Source organism: Meles meles, chromosome 17 (assembly GCF_922984935.1).
Source record: "Meles meles chromosome 17, mMelMel3.1 paternal haplotype, whole genome shotgun sequence".
Lineage (NCBI taxonomy): Eukaryota > Metazoa > Chordata > Mammalia > Carnivora > Mustelidae > Meles > Meles meles.
Window position 1 is genome coordinate 2,501,914 of NC_060082.1, and position 19,620 is coordinate 2,521,533.

The 19,620-nt window shown below is 58.5% G+C and overlaps 1 protein-coding gene across 3 annotated transcripts; it reads left to right on the plus strand.

The window, feature by feature from the left end:
- The first annotated feature begins 2,090 nt into the window (after positions 1-2,090).
- LOC123927434 (SLAM family member 9-like) lies at positions 2,091-18,881 on the plus strand. 3 transcript variants are annotated; one of them, XM_045981997.1, is made up of 9 exons: positions 2,091-2,359; positions 4,129-4,701; positions 7,713-8,128; positions 10,177-10,290; positions 14,189-14,581; positions 16,157-16,450; positions 17,903-18,034; positions 18,227-18,318; positions 18,576-18,881. In XM_045981997.1, exons 4-9 carry the CDS (start codon positions 10,218-10,220, stop codon positions 18,666-18,668), a joined length of 1,077 nt encoding a protein of 358 aa, XP_045837953.1. In that variant the 5' UTR covers positions 2,091-2,359; positions 4,129-4,701; positions 7,713-8,128; positions 10,177-10,217; the 3' UTR covers positions 18,669-18,881. The 3 variants fall into 3 exon arrangements, with proteins under 3 accessions (XP_045837953.1, XP_045837951.1, XP_045837950.1); XM_045981995.1 differs by lacking the exons at positions 2,091-2,359; positions 4,129-4,701; positions 7,713-8,128; positions 10,177-10,290 and adding an exon at positions 13,120-13,413 and having other exon boundaries at positions 18,571-18,881; XM_045981994.1 differs by lacking the exons at positions 2,091-2,359; positions 4,129-4,701; positions 7,713-8,128; positions 10,177-10,290 and adding an exon at positions 13,120-13,413.
- Positions 18,882-19,620: the final 739 nt, after the last annotated feature.

The following is a 19,620-nucleotide window of genomic DNA, read 5'->3' on the forward strand; positions in this document are numbered from 1 at the left end:
GTGGTGGGGATCCTTGTGCCCACTTTACAGATCAGTAGAAGGAGCCAGAAAGGCCGACTCTCCAGGCCCCACGGCTGGGAGTGCTGGAGTCAGGACTCAGCCCAGGGAACAGATCTCCAGGCCCATCTCTCCAGGCCTCGGCTGGCCGTCCCACGTCCTGCCCAACCTCCTTCTGTCCTGTCCTGCTGGCCAACAGTCCGGCCTCCTATTGTTCAGCATAGGCGTGTGTGGGGGATTATGGGAGCTGTTCAGCCGAGCCCAGGGAAACACTGTGAGGTCCCCCCTTGGAAAGGGACACATTCTCTCTCCTTCCATGCTCTACCCACAAATGCAGGGGCTTCCTGATTCTGGTCCTGGAGCCTGTGGGGTGGCTGAGCCAGCAGGGAGCCCTGCGGGCTTCTTCTTGGAGCCGCAGGTGGTCCAGGCTGCTCTCTGCGTCCCCAGAGCTCTGCCGCTGTCTTTCCGCACAGATCTGAGATCTGTCCTGGATCTCAGAGAGTGTAGTGTGGCAGTGTGAGGACGGCCCCGGAAGCCACCTGTGTTCCCAGCAGACCCGTGTGTGCTCTGGGCTGCCCACAACTTCGGGGGCTGGATGTGCCCCAGAGAAGGGGGCAAAACTTTACGTTTTGTCACTGCTGGGAGAGGACAGGGGCGTGGCTGGGGCCAGGTGGCTCTCCTAGGGATGTCCTTTCTGTCCTTTGGCAGCGACAGGTAAGACTCTCTCATGAGAACAACTACCGGGAGGCAAGCAGGTTTGGGCAGGGCTGGCTTCATGACGAACTCGCTTTTATTAAGAAGCGCAGTTGGCCGAGTTAACTCATGCACTGTCCTTTTTTTTTTTTTCCCCATTTTATTTATTTTTTCAGCGTAACAGTATTCATTCTTTTTGCACAACACCCAGTGCTCCATGCAAAATGTGCCCTCCCCATTACCCACCACCTGTTCCCCCAACCTCCCACCCTTGACCCTTCAAAACCCTCAGGTTGCCCCAACCTCCCACCCCTGACCCTTCAAAACCCTCAGGTTGTTTTTCAGAGTCCATAGTCTCTTATGGTTCGCCTCCCCTCCCCAATGTCCATAGCCCCCTCCCCCTCTCCCAATCCCACCTCCCCCCAGCAACCCCCAGTTTGTTTTGTGAGATTAAGAGTCATTTATGGTTTGTCTCCCTCCCAATCCCATCTGGTTTCATTTATTCTTCTCCTATCCCCCTACCCCCCCATGTTGCTTCTCCATGTCCTCATATCAGGGAGATCATATGATAGTTGTCTTTCTCCGATTGACTTATTTCACTAAGCATGATACCCTCTAGTTCCATCCACGTCGTCGCAAATGGCAAGATTTCATTTCTTTTGATGGCTCATGCACTGTCCTTTATTTCAAAAGATAATTTTTAGGGCTTCTGGGGCTCAGCTGGTAGAACATCTGACTCTTGATCTCAGGTCTTGATCTCGTGGTGGTGGAGCCTGCTCAGAAAAACAAATAAATGGATACTTTTTAAAGCAGTCAAAGAACATGGCATCACACCATCATGTTTAAGTGTAGGTCCCTGTAGTCCGGGAGGGACACTGGCGTGCGTAGATGTCTGCACGTGTCCTCGAGGCAGAAAGCACCAGAACGCAGAGCCCTTCCCAGCCTCTCATGGGATTGGATTCGGTCCGTTTCCTGTGTGTTTTGTGTGTTCCAGAAGGGCACTGGGAGCATGAACACCGGGAACCTGGAGCCTATAAGGTTTGTGGCACCAGCGTCTTTCTAGCGGTTTTTCCCAATCTTCCCGTAATCGGAACTCCATCTCCTTGTTCCCAGTAAAGAGTCTGTCCTGCAGTCTGGGAGAAAACCCTCCACAAATTGTTTCAACGTCAGTCAGACAGACAGACAGGAGTGGGGCGGCTCGCAGACCCACGGGTGCACAGGTCACCTGTCCTGCTGGGTGAGCTCCTGCCTCCGTCTTCACTACACGGTTGGTCTCTGGAAATTCCCTCAGTCCCAGCTTTTCCAGAGGCCTGGCCACTTGCCTTCTCTTTGATCACGTAGTTCCTGTTCACAACCCAACATCGCTGTGGGGGAACCTGCTGTGCCCCGCTTCAAGGTGATTTGTCTGAAAGATAAAATCCTGAGTCCGTGGGACCCCGGCACGCACAGGATCTCGTCTCTGCAGCCTTTCCCCTCCCGTCTCCCCAAAGCCCAAGTTCCCAAAAGATGAAATTAAAACCAGGAAATGACCGTAAATACAATGGCACTGAAACGGAAACTGACTTTGCTGAACGTTATACAAATACACCGAACCCTTAGGTGAGAGGATGATCCTCTAGGAAGCGTAATCTACCGCTAGGACCCCCGAGGGGAAAGAGCGTCCAAGCAGGTAAGTGTCTGTTTGGGAGCAACTCACCGTGGTGTGTCTTCCTCAGCCCCAGACCCCGCCACACCGCGGCTGACCCTGGATGGGGGATCATTCCCCGCACCAGGCACCTTTGTGGTCCTTGGGTCCCTACTCGGTGTCCTAGAGTCTCAGGCGGTCCTGACACTGTGTCCCTGCAGCTCAGGTCAGACCCCACGGAGTAGGGTTCAAGGTCACTGCAGCGGCACCAGACTGGGACGCCAGGCAAGCTGTGGTCTGTGCCTCTGTGCACCTGCGGTGACTGGCAGGTTCCCATGAGCTGCTTGTCCGGTTGGTTATTTGCTGGAGCAGCTCACACGACAATGGGGACGCAGTCCCTTCCAGCTTACGGCTTGGTTTGCAGGGTATAACTCAGAACAGCCGGGTGACAGAGGGGCCGAGAATGAGGCATGTGGGGATGGGTGCGGAGCTGTCTTCCCTCTAGGCGAGCCCCCTTCTCCCACAGACCTGTATGTTCTCCCACCCAGAAGCCCTTTGAACCCCGTTCTTTTGGGGTTTTCTGGAGACGTCATTACGTGGGTACCGCTGATTAAATCCTTGACCACCGGGGACTGGGGAACCCACGCTCCAGCCCTTCTCCCTCCCTGATGGTCAGTGAGTGGGTCCCTACGTTCCCACCTGCTAACAGGATTCATGCCTCAGCAGCCGGTCCCCGACCTTGGCAGTTTTCCCAAAGTTATGTCGTAACCACAAGTTCAGGGGTGGTTGTAGGGGCTTGTCATGAACACCCCAACACCCATTCCACCTTCACGGCTCTGGCCCGATTGCAGGAACTGGGAACCATCCTGAATATAACAAGAGATGCCCCCCGGGTTCCCATATGGGACCTGACCAGATTCCAGGGTCTGCGTGCCTGGGATAGTGCAGGAAGACTGACACCTGCTTCTGTTATGAGTCACAAGAGAGCATTACATTATTGTCCAAATAATGACATCGTCCAGGACCCACTCTGAATTTTTAATTATAATTATAATTAGTTCGTTTTTGTACTCTTGCATTCAGCAGGTGTACCCGGGCGGCTCCTTCTCTGTCTCTCCTGCTGACCCTCCTCCTCTGCTGGTCAGTGCCAGGCCCTCTGTTCTCCCCTGGCCATACGTCCTCCCTCGAGACCCGCAGGGCTCTCAGCAGCCCGGCCACGCTGAGGCAGCAGCTCCAGCCCTGACGGGACCCCCACCCCGACTGCCTGATGAACTTCTGCTCTCAAAGCCAAGTGACCAGGTGGAGCACTGAGTCACTGTGTCCTGCCTCCCCGCCCCCACACCGGCTCCTCCCTGGGCTTTCTCGATACCTACAGCTCAGGAACATCACAGCATCCTACAGCTGCTTCAGCCGGACTCCTGGAAGCAGCCTTGCATTCTCTTTGCCTCCACTCTGGGTTCCAAGCCGCATTGAGCCCTGGTTCCCGGGTCCCTCCCCTTCTCTCCTATCCCATCCCTCTCTCCCTGCCCCTGTGACAGGACCTCCTCCCTGAGCTCCCTCATCCTGGTCTGGTCTGTGTTAATTCCCCTGCATTTAGAAATTTCTTCAAGTGCCTTCGTACACAGTGTTTCCCTATAATTCTCAATGTTGTTTCTTATCTGTGTTTATGCCTTGATCTTCATTCCTAATGACAATTACGTAGAACTTCCACTTTTGTTCAGACCTTGGGATTTTGCTTCTGATTGGGGTTTATGTTTTTACATCGACATTTGATGTTGCTGATGAACCTCCTTCGTTATTGTCGTCGTGCACAGAAGCAGGAAGACGTCTGCTGCTGCCAGCGTCCAGCTGGGCTGTCACAGGCTGAAGCAGGTGGTTCTTGCTCTGGAACAGGAAGTCAGGCGACGGCAGTGGCTGGGTCGGGGCGTCTGCTCAGTGCGGTCCCAGGGACCCCCGGGCTGCCCCATCTTTCTGCTGCACCGTCCTGGGCACGGGGTCTTGTCCTCCTGCTTCGTCCTCATGGTCCCGGACGGCTCTGTCTGCAGACACCAGCCCACACGGAAGATGGCCACCGAGAGAAGGACGAAGGCCAAAGTCTCTGTTGTCGCGAGGCTCTGTCTCTGCAGGACTGAAGACCCTTCCTCCTGTCCAGCTCAGGTCCCCTACCGCGGGGTCAGCCCCTGTGCCCCCATAGGAAAGACCTGACCCAGCCCTGAGCTCTCCAGGTGCCTGTGGGTGAACCTGTGCGAGCAGCGCCCCCTGGTGGAAGGAGCTGCAGCGACAGCCGCCAGCACCCAGGGCTCCCAGCCTCACCTTGGGGGCCCATGGGGAGCAGGTCTGCCCTGGACACTTGAAGGGAGGACAGCACGGCCCTGCCCCAGGCGCGGGTGAGCTCTGCTCCGGCCAGAGTCGGGCCTGAGAAAACCTGTTCAGGAGCCAAGTTCTATTCCAGTACCCCAGGGCGTGGCTTTCCCCTGTTTTCTCACCTGTCCAGCAGGGGTGGGTTATGGGGCCGACTCTGAGGCTCCCCTGGCTCTGGCATCCTGGGATTCTAGGCCAGGATGGACCTGATCGGGGCCCCTGTTACCTTTCTGACCTCCATCTCCTACCTGTCTTGCCTGGACACTTTGGCCACACTGACCTTCTGCTCCTGGAACAGTCCAGGCAGGTCCCAGCTGAGGGCCATTCCACGGGCTGTCACCTGGGCCAGGAAAGTGATTCCCCCAGATGTCCACGGTCACTCCTCACCTCCTTCCCGTCTTTTCTCAGAAGTCTCCTTCTTGGGGAACCTGTTCTGACCTCCTGGTGTAACCGGAAACCACACTCCCGGGTGCGGAGCCCTCACCCTGCTCTGTCATCCAGAGCCCTGCTCGCCGAATTGACTGCGGTTCCCACGCACGGCCTTTCCCCATGGAGGAGGGGAGGAAGGCAGGGAGGAAGGCAGAGGGGTTGCTGAGTACACTTGTGTGTGTGTGTGTGTGCGTGTGAGCACCTGGAGCGGGGCTGGCGCACAGTAGGATCTCCTGCACTGTTTGTGGAAGGACCGAGTCCACCATTGGGGAGGTTCTGGGTCAGGGCTGACAGGTCCCCCTAAACAGCTCACACTCAGTGCATGGATGGGGTCGTGCTACTGTGACCATACAGGGGTTCAGGGAAAGGAGCCCTTGGCCCAGGAGCTGACCATGGGGAGACCGAGAGAGAGCGGAGGGCACGTACGGAGAACTCAGCACAGCTCGGCCGCTGTCGCTCAGCGTGTCCACACATGGGCCCCCGATTGACCCTCATCAGTGATTCTCGGTGGGATCCAGGGAGCATCAGCTGTGAGAGACGCTCCTCAACACGGGGTGGGGGGCTGAGGTCAGATGAATATGGAAACGCGACAACCACATCGCTCCTGCGATGGTCACTGCCCCTGCTCCAGGGAACATCAGTTTTATCCTTTAGTCTGAGATTCACAACACGTATGACCACGGGGTTCAGCTTCCTTCTTCCTTTTTTGGAGCAAAGTTCCCTTGGAGCTCCTGCTACGTCAGCATGAGTCATCGCCTACTCTGGGAAATGTCCACTAGAGGAGGAAGCTGAATCCTGAGCCCAACATCACCCTATGGGATCCCCGCCAGCCTGCAGCGGGTCCTGGGTCTGGGCCTGCTGGGGCAGGGGTGAGGCAGATGCTCCCTGGGGTGGTCAGTGGGGGATGGGAGCAGCAGCCTTCTCTGGCAGGACCTCTGGGAACCAGGTGGTGGGAGGCCGAGGAGCAGAGCTCAAGCAGGCGCGGCTCTGAGCCGGGACTGGGTCTAGATCACCTTCCCGGGATGAGACCAGACAGAGCCTGAGGCCCTTTGTCTGTGGTGATGCCCATGGGAGGAATCCTAGGTTGCTTCGGGTGCGGTCAGTTACCCACATCGGGGCTTAGTGTCCAGAGGAGAGCTGTCCCAGGTCCACCCCAAAGCTTCTGGAAGCAGAGTCATCCTCCCATCCAGTAAACGTCCTTCTGCACCCACTCGCTGAAGGGCCCGTGTGACAGCTGAGGACACAGGAGGGAACGTGTGTCCTTGGCCTCAGGGACCTGGATTTCCTACGAGGCCCCAGACTGTCCCCCAGCAGGACTGGGACCCACAGTCAGGGAGGAGGGAGCTGTTGGTCCTGCGAGTGCTGTCCACGTTCATGATGCCCACAGGGACTGGGACACGTGCTCCGTGAAGACATGAGCCTCAGCGCCCTGCACACAGCAGGCGCTCAATAAATGTGCGTGGCCTGAAAGACGTCAGGAGCACCTGCTCAGGGAGTCATGGAGACCAGATGTCCCAGCCCACAGGGTGTGTTCAGACCCACAGAGAGAATTGTTACAGCAGCGGAGTGTGGCCTCTGCTTTAGGACGTGGGTCCAACTGCTTCAAGGTCCAGATTCAGCGACACCCTGTACAGCCGTCAGTGTCGATTCTCCCCCAGGTCAGGGTGGGGGCCCTGCTGTGTGGCTCAGGTCCTGGGGAGCAGGTCCCCCGAGATCTGTCCACCCTGCAGAGTGGGGACAGGGACCTCCCTCCCCTCCTCACTCGATCCGCAGCCAGGGGGCCAGGAAGAGAAAGGAGGGATGAGCTGTGGGATCCTTACTGTGCTGGGGTGGGCTGAGACCAGCTCCCGTGGCGTCTAGAGAATCAGGGGCAGATTCTAACCCCAGGACGGCATCTCAGGGAAGGAGGAGTCCTTCCATCCCCGTGTTGGAAGGTCTTGTGGGTTTGGGCACAAACGACAGTGTCCAGTGTGGGGTCCTGTGGCTCTGAGGGTCACGGGCGGGGGGAGAATCTCAGGCCTGAGCCAGGACAGAGCCACTGTGACAAATGGTGATGGTGGCAAGGGCAGGGCTCTGCTCCCACACCAACCCCGGGTGGGACGCCTCCTTCCTGGTCTGGTTTTTCTCGGCTCGCTGTGTTTGACACAAGGCCAGGGGGATCCCGATGGTGCTCAGACCCCCACCCCCCCGCTGCAGGGTCGGGAACACATCCCTCAGTCATCCCATATTTGCTCCAGCGCCCGCGGGAAGTAGTACATTTCTTGTTCCTCACCTGTCCTTTTCCACCCGACGGCCACACTGAGATCGCAGGTTCCCTGGGGTTCATGGGGTTGGTCTCTGGTGGGGGAAGAATTCAGTGTCCACACGGCAAAAACGTGATTCACACTGACGTGTTCTCACTGGACGTGGGCTTCAGGCTCCTGTGTGGAAAACCTGACTGTGCCTGGGCGAGGGAGGGCATTTCTCCCTCAGGGGCTGCCTGTCCGCAAGGTCACTCCTGCTTCTCTTAGAGCAGATAAGGGGAAGGGAGAGGCAGGAAGGGTGCCCCTGGGAACTTGGTCTAGTAGGAAAGCAAGCACGTTCCTGATGCATGAAATCTCTCCCCAAGGGCATTCTGGAGTCTCCTGGAGCACGAGTGAGCTCACCGGCCCCGCACCGGCCCAGGGACTTGCCTAGTGACTCCTTCAAGTTCTCCGTCCCCACTGTGCTGAGAGCTCAGGGCTTGGGGCCATCGAGCCCTGTGTCCTGGGACAGGCAGGGAAGGCGTGAGGAAGAGAGATTAAGCCTCACTGTGTCTGGTCCTAGAGCCCGAGCTCCCCTGGCCGCAGACGGAGTCCCTGCGTCTCCAGGAGGGTGTCCAGCCTGAAGCCCAAGGTCAGCACAGAAGCCACACTGACCAGCACGTGTCCTCGGGCTCAAGGTCACGAGTGCTCTGCCCACCAGGGAGCTGTGTCCAGGCAGGATGGAAGTTTCCAGAACAGTTCGAGTATGGGAGTACAACCCCAACCCTGCGCGGGGCTGGAGGTCTGTCCTCTGTGTGATGCAGCCAGTGCAGGGGTGGACGTGGTCAGCAAATAGCCGCCGTGGACCCCAGAGGCTGCGGAGTTATAACCATTGGCCTCGTGTCCTCTGCCTGCGGGTGTGAGACAGGAAAGAGGCTGCCCTGGGTCAGGCCTGGCCTCCCTCCCCCTCAGTGTGGTTTCTTAAGGTCTGGGAGGGACTCGGGGCTAGAAAGACCAGGGGCCTAGGAGGGCTGAGACATGGGTCTGGCTCTGCCCTGTCCTGGTGTCCAGACCGGGGGCTCATCAGATCACCTACGGGTCCTGATTTTGCTCATCTGTGACATGGACGGTAACCCTGAGCCCCGCTGCCCCTCACAGGGAACGAGCTTGGGAACCACAGAGGCCTGGACACATGGAAGCCTGGTGACCCGAGCTGTCTTGCTGCACAGGGCTGCGGGAGGGGACAGAGATCAGTATCTGCAGGTGTAGAAAGTCCCGGGGCTGCCCCAGCATGGAGTGTGTGCAGGCTGACCCTCCGGGGTCCCGGCCTGCAGCTGCTGGGGGCTCCCTCCTGGGCCCTGAGCTCCACCCCAAGCTGGGGTTTGCACAAGCAAACAGTTCTCACCCTGAGAGGGCTCGCCCAGGGCTGGAGGGGTGGAACAGGAGCACAGCCGACTTGGTCCTCGTCACCCTGAAGGGACCAGGGGATGAGCTGCCCAGATCTGGACTCCATCCGAGGACTTTCTCCCCACAAGGCTCAGGGACGGCCCGAGGAAGGGATCTCCCATCACTGGGTGGGAACAGGGGAACAAGGCAGTGCCGAGGACTCCCTGGTCTGAGGGGCGCAGAGCAGTTCCGGGGAGCCCAGACTGGATGCAGTGGTCGCTGGAGGACCCAGGACACACTGGGATGGGACAGCGGCGGTGACGCGGGATTTCCCAGAGTTCCTTGTTGGGAGTCAAGACCCTGACTCTTGCTCTGCTGGGTGACCTCTGGCAGGAGGACCAAACCCTTAGGACTCGGGTCTCACATCCATAAAATGGGTTCAACAGCCAACAGGCTGACCGCCTAGAGTGCGGGGCCCTGGGACAGTCCTGGGGATCCAGCCTGAGGATCTGAGGGTCTGAGCAGCTGAGGGGGAGCCCAGCGGGCGGGGAAAGGGGCACCAGCCGGGGGTTAGTGATGGAGCCGCTCCCCTAGGGCCCACGGGAGACCAGGGTTCTTGACGTTATGGGAACCCATCTGAGAAGAGGAGGCCTGGCCTGACCTTCCGTACGTGGCTGTGAGTCTGAGGCCGCTGAGCCTGTGGCCAGAGGCTCGTGTCCCTCTCCAGCTCTGCCTGTGTGTGAGCGCGGTCCAGTCCTGGCAGAGCCTCACAGGGAACGGGGGCTGTGGGGCCGCTCCTGTGGGGGTGGGCTTGGTCCTATGTGGGAGGGGGCAGGGCTGGCCCTAGGCTGCAGACAGGGCCCTGGGGACCAGCAGTGGGGACATGCCCGTGTGTGCCCTGGGGTGTGGGGGTGACACTTCCCAGGAGTGTTTTGTTCTCGGGCTCCTAGCTTCTCACCGTGACACCTGACAGTGAGGTTCCTAGAAAATCAGAAAGGATATGTGACTCATGAAACGGTGTAAAGACAGAGGACAGGCCCAAAGCAGGAGAGGCCCCGTGTCCTTGGCTCTAGGAGGGGACTCTGTGCCTGGCCATTGGCTGACTGGAGAGCAGGGCAGCCCAAGCTGAGTCAGAGGCCAGGGACAGAGGTCAGGGGTCCTAGGGGTGCAGGCTGGGGACAGGAGACCACCAGGCTGGCTGTGAGCACAGGGACGGGTTCTCTCCAGCACCGGGCCTCCTTGAGGGCGGCTGTTCCTACATTTACTCTACAGTTATCTCCTGAGCAACCCCTGGGGGTGCTGAGCTAACATGAGAGATGGGAGTGGGTGACTCTAGGCTGGACAGTGAGGTCCCAGAACTGACACTCAGCCCCGCCCCTGGGGTGCGGAGAAGCCTAAGGGCTCTTGTGAGTGAAGAAGCTTTCCTCCTCCTCTTACGTCTGTATTCTGGATGTTTCCTTGAAGCAGAATAGGTCCACGCTGAGCCAGCAGAGAGGCAGCCGGCCATGGGCGCCTGCTCAGAAGACCCTCACCTGTGCGGGGCCTCCTGGCTCCTGCGATTCACCAGCCTCCTCCTCAGTGAGTGGCCCGGGCCCCCTGGGAGGGAGGCCGCCGGGTGGGCAGGGAGGCAGGAGCTCCTGGGCTGGCTGAGGTCTGTGCTGAAGAACCAGACGGAGCAGCTCCGTGATGATGGAGCACACGCGGTGCGCTGGGTTAGAGCCCCGGGGGGGACAGAGGGAACAAAGGGAGCTTTGGGCTGAGGCCCAGGCTGGGAACCGTGACCCTGCTGCCTGGCAGCATGAAGGGAATCCCCTCCCCCAACCCAGGGTGGTGAGGCCGGGAAACCCTCCCGGAGCCTCCTGGGGAGAGGATGGAGGAGACACAGGAGTGGCTGTGGGGGACCCGGGGTGGGGACGGACATCCCCCCCCTGCCGCCACCGTGCACAGGGACCCGCAGCCTCTGCAGCTGCTGTGTGCAGGAGGAGCCGACCCAGAGCCCCTGTCTGAGCTGGAGGGGCCGCGCTAGTCTGGCTCCTTGGGCAAGATGAGGCCCCGAATCCAGGGACATTCTGTTTGCAAAGGAAGGAAAGGAGCCTCCAGAATTCAAGGGTCTGCACCACCTGCTGTGTGTAGGGGTGAGCCGGGAACAGGAGACTGCTGACCTGGGCTCTGAGTCGGGGTGACCTGAGGCGGGCAGGAGAGAAGCAGAGAGGGCTCCAGAAAGGCAACTGTAGCACTGTGTTAAGCGGAGTCCCACTTTCTGGTTCTTACTTCATGGGAGACCATGTGCTTCTGTGTAACACATTAAATAAGAACAAAGGAGAAAACACTAAGATCCCCAGAACTGTGAATTCTGAGGAGGGGAGGGGAGGCTGTTACTGTCTATAATGTTTGGTTCGAGTGAAACACCCCTCCCTGGGCTGCAGGGATTCCAGGACGTTTCTGGAATCAGAGGACATTTGCAAACAGGGTCTTTCCTCATTAGAAAATGAGCCTGGCACGGCGCGGAGACCACGTTAACAGGTACCGTCCTGTCTGCGTGTGGGCTTTCTCCACTTTCCCTGTTTTACTGAGCTGGAGACATGCGGGAAGTTACACGGTGTCGTCGGTGAACATCGAGGTTGGAAGATTGAGAAAGAAAGCAAAGAAGGCAGGGAGGGAGGGAGGGAATGAAGGAAGGAAAACAGAGAAATTGACAAAATTTTATATTGACGGTGGGAAGTTAAGTTTCATCTAATTTAAATAAACTCAGACTCTCTTGCTCACACCCACCCCGCCCCTGACCTTCTGTCCCTCTTTGGGGTCAGCACCTTTTGCAGATCTGAGCACTGTCGTGTCTTCCTCCCGTCCTGAGTGGGCTTCCAGCTTCTGGGCCGCTCCTCCCCCACAGCCTGAGGACTGAGCCTCCTCTCTCCCGGGTTCCCCCCTTTCCAGCAGGTGCCGGTTAACCCTTAGGTAGCCCCGCGTCCCTGCCCTGCCAAAGCCCGCGGAGTACTTGAGTCCCCTCTCCTGGGACAATAGCTGGGGGGTGAGACTCCAGACCTGCTCAGAGTCCACTGACCAGACAGCAGTACTGGTTGGAGGGAGGAGCCCTGGGCTCCTCCCTGGGCAGGGGAGGCCGGGGGCAGGGGTGCAGAGGATGGGGACGGCAGGATGGGTGGTGTAGGACAGCTTCCTACAGGGGAGGCACTGGGCTGGAGGAGAGGGAAGGAGGCTCCAGTTCTGGCTCTGCCTTGTGTGACCTAGACCAGTCCCCCTTCTGCCCTTGAGGGAGCTCCTCCTCTGTGAAATGTCCCCTTGAAGGTCCTCCAGCTGTGACATCCTGCGATTGGGGGATCTCCTCCTGAACAGGACTGTCCTGTGGCTTCTCTGAGGCCTCTGTTCCGTGTCTCCCTCCTGTCCTGCCCTCGTCCTGTGTCCTGACGGAGACGGACAGCTGGATAGTCTGCTTGGGCCCCATCAGAACTCAGAGCCCAGGACTACCCGTGGTCACCTCCTCTGCCCTCCAAGGAGGGAGGGATCATCTTTGAGGCTCCCTACAGTCCTCGGGCCTCTGCTCTCCTGAGCAGGGTGTGGACCCCGGTGTGCACAGCCTGCTCAGGAGAGCGAGCTGCTGTGGCAGGGGATGGCATGGAGTGTCCCCTCAGGAAGAGCCTGGCCGGAGCCCTGCGGCTGCTGCCCATGGTCGGCAGAAACGCCAGCGTCCATGTCCCTGTCCCCTGGGGCTGACCCCTCTGACACATGCTGGGGACACTGAGAGTGACTGTGTGGGCTCAGAATTCCTGGGGAGCAGCCGCGGGCAGGTGCCGCCCTGGGGACGGATCTGCTGTCCCTTGGGGAGCCCTGGGCACCGTTCCCCTGTTGGAACAAGGGCGGCTTCTCTGACTCGGGGTCAGCGTCCTGTGTGTACCACACTCTGTGTATTTGCACATGAGATGGGCCGTGGCCGTGGACAGGGTGGGGACGCAGGTGTGACGGGACACTGTCGTTCTGTGCATTAATTCATGAGGAGCCGCCAGGCTCATTCACAGGGGGAATGCTCCTTAAATATAATGTGACATAATTTTCTCTTATCAGTTTGGTGAAGGTTAGAAAGTTTGATCACCGTGTGCCGGTGGGAACCTCAGCATCATTGAGGTTATCAATAATGGTTATCATCACCTCTCAGGAGGCGATGAGCAGGGTCGGTCAGAGGCTGAGATGGAGCTGACTTCGGCCGATTAGACCCCCCATGTGTCATCCCAGTGTCTGCAGAGCCGTGCGTGCCGTCCACACAGAAGCCCTGGCTTGCTGGCAGGAGCAGCGAGCTCACCAGACGGTCACCGGCTCCCCCACATTTTGTCGTCCCTGGCAGTGGGCCAGGCCGGGTGACGAGTGCGGCCAACAAGCACGAGCAGAGATCCGGCTATTTCTAGACGGCGAGAGACACCTCCAAGGGCGATTCCATGGTCTGTGTCCCTGCTGCGGCCCCTGTGGCAGCTACCAGGGCAGGGAGCCTCGCCTGCAGACCCTCCCTCAGTCCGGGGAGCTCCCCTGTCGTCATATCCGGGGCTCCTGGACGTGCAAGGGACAGCAGTCCAGCATTGCCGAGCCTGACTGTGGGCCTGCTCTGGAAGGGGACAGGGCACCACCTCCATCAGCGCCTCCGCAGTCACCTGCGGGGGGTCACCTGCCGTCCCTCAGTGCCTGGACACACATCAGGTGTGGGCTCCCAGCTTGTGTGGATCAGGACCCAGGGGACGACGGCTGGGTCCTCAGGTGCACTGGGACGGACATCAGGTCTGGGCTGGGGCTGCAGGGAGCTCAAGGGTCACCTATGACCCACCCAGGAGGTTGGGTGGCCAGACTCCTGCAGGCCCACTTCCTGTGGATGCAGGACAGAGGCCTCACCCGCCCTGGGTGTTGGCCAGAGGCTGTCCTCCTTCCCACTCTGTGGGGGTCTTTCCAGGGGCTGCCCACAACACGGTGGTGGGCTTTGTCACAGCAAGCAGGAGACAGGGTCACAGTAAGATGGGGTCACACTCCTGTCGGACCTGTTGTCCCTGAGAGCCGTCCGTCACGTTAGTGGCACTCTGCTCCTTAGAGGGGAGTCCCCGGAAGTGGACCCCCTCCAGGGACAGCTCGAATGGCCTGTGGGCATGAGGGGTCTCTGCAGCCCCGTGAGAACCTGCCTCCTGCAGAAATGCACTCGCTGTGGCCCCAAAATGTACTCGTGCTTCAGATCTGAGACCTCCTGACATTCGTCCTCTCACTGTCAGGGGTCAGGACACTGCAGGTGAGCAAGTTCCCATGACCTGCTCAAGGAGACGCTCCCCTGGGACCAGGAGGGATTCCAGCCTCGCCCCAAACTCATGACACTCTCCTGCCCTCCCAGACTCCAGGGGGCACATGGGATGGATTTCAGGAAGATGGTTCTAGGGTTTCCTCCTTTATTCCTAATGAAAACCACCCATGTTTTCTGTGTCCTATGCCCTAGGTGTCTGCAGCGTTGTGACCCAGAGTCCTGGAGCCCGTGGGGCTGCAGTGGATGATTCTGGAATCCCTGTTCTGCTGAAGAGGATTCAAGGAACTTCTGTGCTGTTTCATGTGGTCAGAAATCCAGAATTACCTCCAGAAGTCGAGCTGGAGAAGATGTCTTGGGGCATCGTATCCAGATCAAATTACAGAGTCATGCTGCGCGTGTTTCCTGGGAGAGATGTTCCACGATGGGTCAGCTTCCAGGACAAGTTCGAGAAGAGGATCCATGTGCTCAACACAACGACCCTGAGGATTGACAAGCTGACCCTTGAGGACAGTGGGCTGTACCGGGCTCGAGTCTCTTTAACTGGAGGAATAGAGTATGATGAAGATTTCCACCTGACGGTCTACGGTACATGGCGGCCCCTCCCCCAGTCCCATAGCTGACGCCCTTCCTCAGTCCCTCACAGTATCTGTGCGCCCCGCTTGCAGGATTCTTTCTAAGGAATCTTAGATCGAGTCTCTTCGGACTCGATCTTCTCCCCAGAAATTCGATGCTGTGAGGTCACCACAAATGCAGGCAGAGCTGAGACTCACACCGGGGATAAGTCACGTCTGTGCTTCAGGAGGGAACACGGAATGGGGGGAAATGGGGATTTTGCCATAACACTCATTGTCCCCATAGGACTCGGGGTCCTTAGTGAGACTCTTGCTGTCTAGTGCTGCTGTAACAGGTGACAGCACCTCAGTGGCTGACCCCCCCCCCCGGGGTCCTCCTGGGCTGTAGGGCAGGAGTCAGACCCCAGAGCCTCTGCCATGAGGTCCAGGTGTCGGCAGGGCTGTGCTCCTCTCTGGAGGCTCCGGGGAGAATCCACTTCTGTTCCTGTGCCCACTTCTAGGGGCACCGACATCCCCTGTCTTGTGGTCCCTTCCTCCCCCTTCACAGGTGGCACAGGTGGGATGAGTCCCTCTGGCACCGCCTCCCTCCCACCTCCTCTCCTGCCTCCTCCCACTTGTGAGGACCCTGTGATCACATGGGGCTTGTCTGGGGAATCCAGACCATCTCTAGTTTAGCGTCAGCTGGTTCTCAGCCTCAGTTCCCTTTGCCCTGGAACCTAAGACAACTGCGGGCTCTGAGGGTCAGCACGTGGCCATGGTTGGGGGACACTCGTCACCTAGCAGGATCCGGAATCCCACGTGTGGTTCTCCCCACCCCATCCCCTCGTCCTTCTCAGCCCAGCCCGAGTCAGCTCACTCACAGACTCCATGGTCCAGCTCTGAACCTCCACGAATGGAGGAGAATCACAGGGTAACCCCTCCTCAGACCCTCAGGGAGAAACTCTATCTCCCTGCACCCTTCCCCCCTGCACAGGGAGACATCCTGCCCCACAGAGAGTGGCCTCGCAGACTCAGGTCCCTGAGATCCCCAAGACTGACTGTCAGTCTGTCCATTGTCTTCCTGTGTGGACTCCAAGTTCAGGGCATCTTGCAACCACATTTAGGGAGGCCATTCCTAGTGACTCCCACTACGGTCTCTCCTGGTGGGAGCCCGGGCTGATCCCTGGGCTCCCAGAGCAGGCCACGAGCTGTCTGTACCATGGGCTCTGCTGTCCCGGAAACCATCTGAACAGGAGAAGTAGGGCTGGGTTCTGGACCTGGAAAATCCTTTTCCAACTTCTCTTTCTTCTAGGTGACACCTCAGTCTCTTAGAATTAATTGATTATGGGTAGGTGACTACAGTATCTTTTTGTCCTGGGAGAATTTTAAGACTTGCTTAGTCTAGTGAAACCACATAGAGCTGAACTCAGTGGTTCTCTTCCTTAATGACCCTGCTGTGTATTTGGGTCAATTCTCTGTGATCTGTAAAATGCAATCACTGTCCTTAGTGGGAGGAAGCCGGAGCGTCAGGGAGAATCCGCAGGAGGAAGCAGGAGCTGTGATGTTCTCCACTCACTGAGACTCTGTCCTCTTGTCCCTCCTGCCCCAGAGCCTGTGCCTCCTCCCCGGATCCGGGCCACGGATCTGTCCCTCACACCAGGCTGGTGCAACGTCACTGTGGAGTGTAACACCACGGGAACCAGAAAGGATGTGACTGTGTCCTGGGAGAGCAAGGGTCTCCCCAAGGAGCTGGAGCAGAGACCGGCCTCAGGACCAGCCCCCAACCCCTGGACCCTGGCTCTGAACCTGCCCCTGAGCCAGCCCAGCCGCCTCACCTGTGTGGTCAGCAACCAGGGGAACCAGAAAACTGCCTCCCTGGACCTTGGGGATGTTTGTGGCCATGGTGAGTGCACCTGCCAGAGGAGAGGGACTTTTCCAGAGCTCAGGGTGAGGGTTCTCGGCTTCTGTCCCCCATATTTATGTCACCCCCTGCCACCTGGTCACCCCATGCAGGACTCTGGCAGGAACATCCCACCTATTTCTGCCCTTTGTTGTCCCTCCTGTGCTGCTCTCCAGCCCTCACCCCCGCTGGTCCAGGCAGCACCCAGCAGCTACCTCTCTCTGCCCTCATCCATCATCCCATGTGTGTCTAGGGAGGTTTTCAGGAAATGCGAGTTGGGGGTGTCTGTGGTCTGTGCCATCAGAGGGGTCTGGGCCAGTGACTCCTGCAGGATTCAGGGCTCGGGGCTCCTCTGCCCATTTCTGGTCATGTCACACCCACCTGCTCGCCTGCAGTCTCGATGTATCTCACTCTCGTCCGCTGTCAGCCTCTGCTCAGGCCCCTGCCTCTGCCCTCAGCCCTTCCAAGTCAGGAGTCCTCCACTCCCCACTTATTCCCATCCAGGGACCCCTCCCTGCAGCTCGCTCTGGGGGCCTGTGACCCAGGCAGTCCCACAGGGCCGCATGCTGGGGGCAGTCCCAGCATGAAGAGAGTTTGCACAGGGGCTCCTCAGCCTTGATGGCTCAGGGCCCTGCAGGAGCTGCTGTTGTCCTGCCCTCACACCTCGTCTCCTCTAAGGAGCAGTCAATGGCCTCACCCTGGGAGCTGATGCTCTGACCCAGGATTAGTGTCCTGTGCAGCCTGAACCCCTGGTGGGCAGTGGCCATGTCTGCTGCTCCTTTGAATGCCTGTCCCAGCCTCAGCTTCGGGCTGTTTGCTCACAGCGGGTCCCTGAATGAATGAATGACCTGGTTCCCTGTGAGCCCTCTCTCCCTTCACCCCCTCCTCCACCAGCTGGGGGACGTGTTGCCTCAGTATCCCTGATCCCAGAGGCAGCTGGGTCCTCTGGAAAGAGGCTCCTGCCTCCCTCTCATCCTCCCACCCAGCTTCCCTTACCGGTCCCTCTCTGGCCTATCCCAGTGGGTGCCGGCAGCTCCCAGGGCTGGGGACTTGTCACAGCCATTCCTGGTCATGGCTCTCTGTCCTGGGATGCCTCACCCACCCTGAATATTGGGCAATCTCCTACTCCTCCCTCAAGACCAGATTTGCCCATCTCCTCCTCCAGGAGGCCCTCCGTGATGACCTGGGTACAAGCTGTAGCTCTAGTGTCCTGGGATGGCTCTGGCTGGCTGCCCATGCATGTGCTCAGCCCTCCCCCTGCTGAGGGGCTCCTCAAGGGTGGGCACCATGTCCGGCCTGAAGGAGAACTCGGGAACTGGCTGAGTGAGAGTCCCTGCCATGCTCCTCCCTCTCGAGCTCCTGACCAGGTCCCTTCAGAGTCTCCATGTGCCTGGCAATGGGCGTCCTCAGTTCTCTGTCGCCTTAACCTTCTTCCTCTCTGTGCGATGGAAACAGATCTACATGGACCATCTCTTGTTGTTCTCCTGCGTGACATCCTGGGGACTATTGTGGTCACACTGATGATCCTTGAAGCTGGACTGTACCTTTGGATGAGACGTGGGAAGAAGAAATTGGAGTCTAGGAAAGGCAGGTTGCACTTTTCTCCCTGTACCCAGACACCACCTTCCCCTGTTGGACTTGGGCTTCTTTTCTCCTGCATTTTGCTGCTCAGGGAATGTCCCTGCAGGAGGCTGGCAGGTGTGGCCTTGGCCATGGAGGTCATGGAGGGGGAGGGTACAGGTTTCCAGGCTGACTCAACTCCATCTATGTGTGATTCAGGGGCAGGATCGCAGGAGGAGCCCAGGGACCCAGATGGTGGCATCCACTATGCAGATCAGACCTATCAGGGGTCTGGAGACCGCAGGGACAAGGTGAGGCTGGGGGAGGAGGCATCTGGGGTTCTCCCAAGTCCCTCTGTGCCTGGGTGTGGGCCTGTCGATCCCAGTCACGAGCAAGTTCTGTCCTCGATGGCTCTGTGCCCTTTCCCATAATGCAGTATCAACTAAGAAAATTCTTATCGTGCAGTGCTGGGCACTGGGGGAGGTCATGTCAGCAGCTCTGGGTCTGTGTGAGTCTCTTTGGGTTCTCTGTGCCCCTTATGCTATCCTCTGTCTGCTTTCCAGCGTAGGGGAGAACCACATCTAGAAGAGGAGAACTCTCTCACTGTTGTGTACAGCGAGGTCTGCAGGCCAGTCCAGGCCAGGCCATGAGGAAGATGTAATTATAAGAAGCAGGAGAATCCCGCCTCGGGGACACCTGTCTCCTGAGCATGATGCCCGCAGCTCTGGTCCTGCCTCTTCCACCTCCGACGGCTCTGAGCAGGACTGGATGGATCCAGCAGTTCTTTCTGTGCTAAATCCTCGTGCACAAGCCCCCGTGAGACACACACAGTGGTAGATCAGGGAAACTGAGTAAATAAATTGGTCCAAACCTGTTCCAGGACCACTCAGCTACGTGACACTCTGTTACGTGACAACACTTTACGGGCCCCTATACCCTCATCTGTACGACATCAAACTGCCTTTCAGATGCTCAGCCTCTGCGACAATCCATGGAGAATCACAACATCACCCGGACCCATCTTGAGCACCCCCGGCCGTCAGTCCTGTGCTGAGAGCTCGTTACAGACAACGTGAATTCGTAATCGTCCCTGCTTGCTGAGGGCAGGCTCTGTGACCTGCACTGTTCGGACATTCTGCTCGCTGCTATCTCACTGGGTCCTGGTGGACTCTCTGTGCGGTGGGATCCTTGTGCCCACTTTACAGATCAGTAGAAGGAGCCAGAAAGGTTGACTCTCCAGGCCGCAGGGTTGGGAGTGCCAGAGTCAGGACTCAGCCCACAAATCTCTCAGTGGATCTCATTCCTTCTACTGCGTCCCCATCCAGGTGGAGTGGAGAGGGACCCAGGTGTCTCTGGCCCCTCTATGCCCTCTGCCATCTCACTCTCTTCCAAACCTCCACAATCATGGACTTTAGTGGGAAAGACCAGACTCTGAGTCCTGGTCGACTCTCCTCCAGAAGACTCTCTAAGACTGTAGAGTTCCTGCTTTCCTGATTTCTTTGACAAAAGTGAGCAGATAGAGTCTGTATGAGGAACGGTCTCTCCTCTCCCTGCTTCCCTTTCTCAGCTGCTCCCTGTGCTGCTCACAAATGCTGCTCGTGCTCATGGGGGTC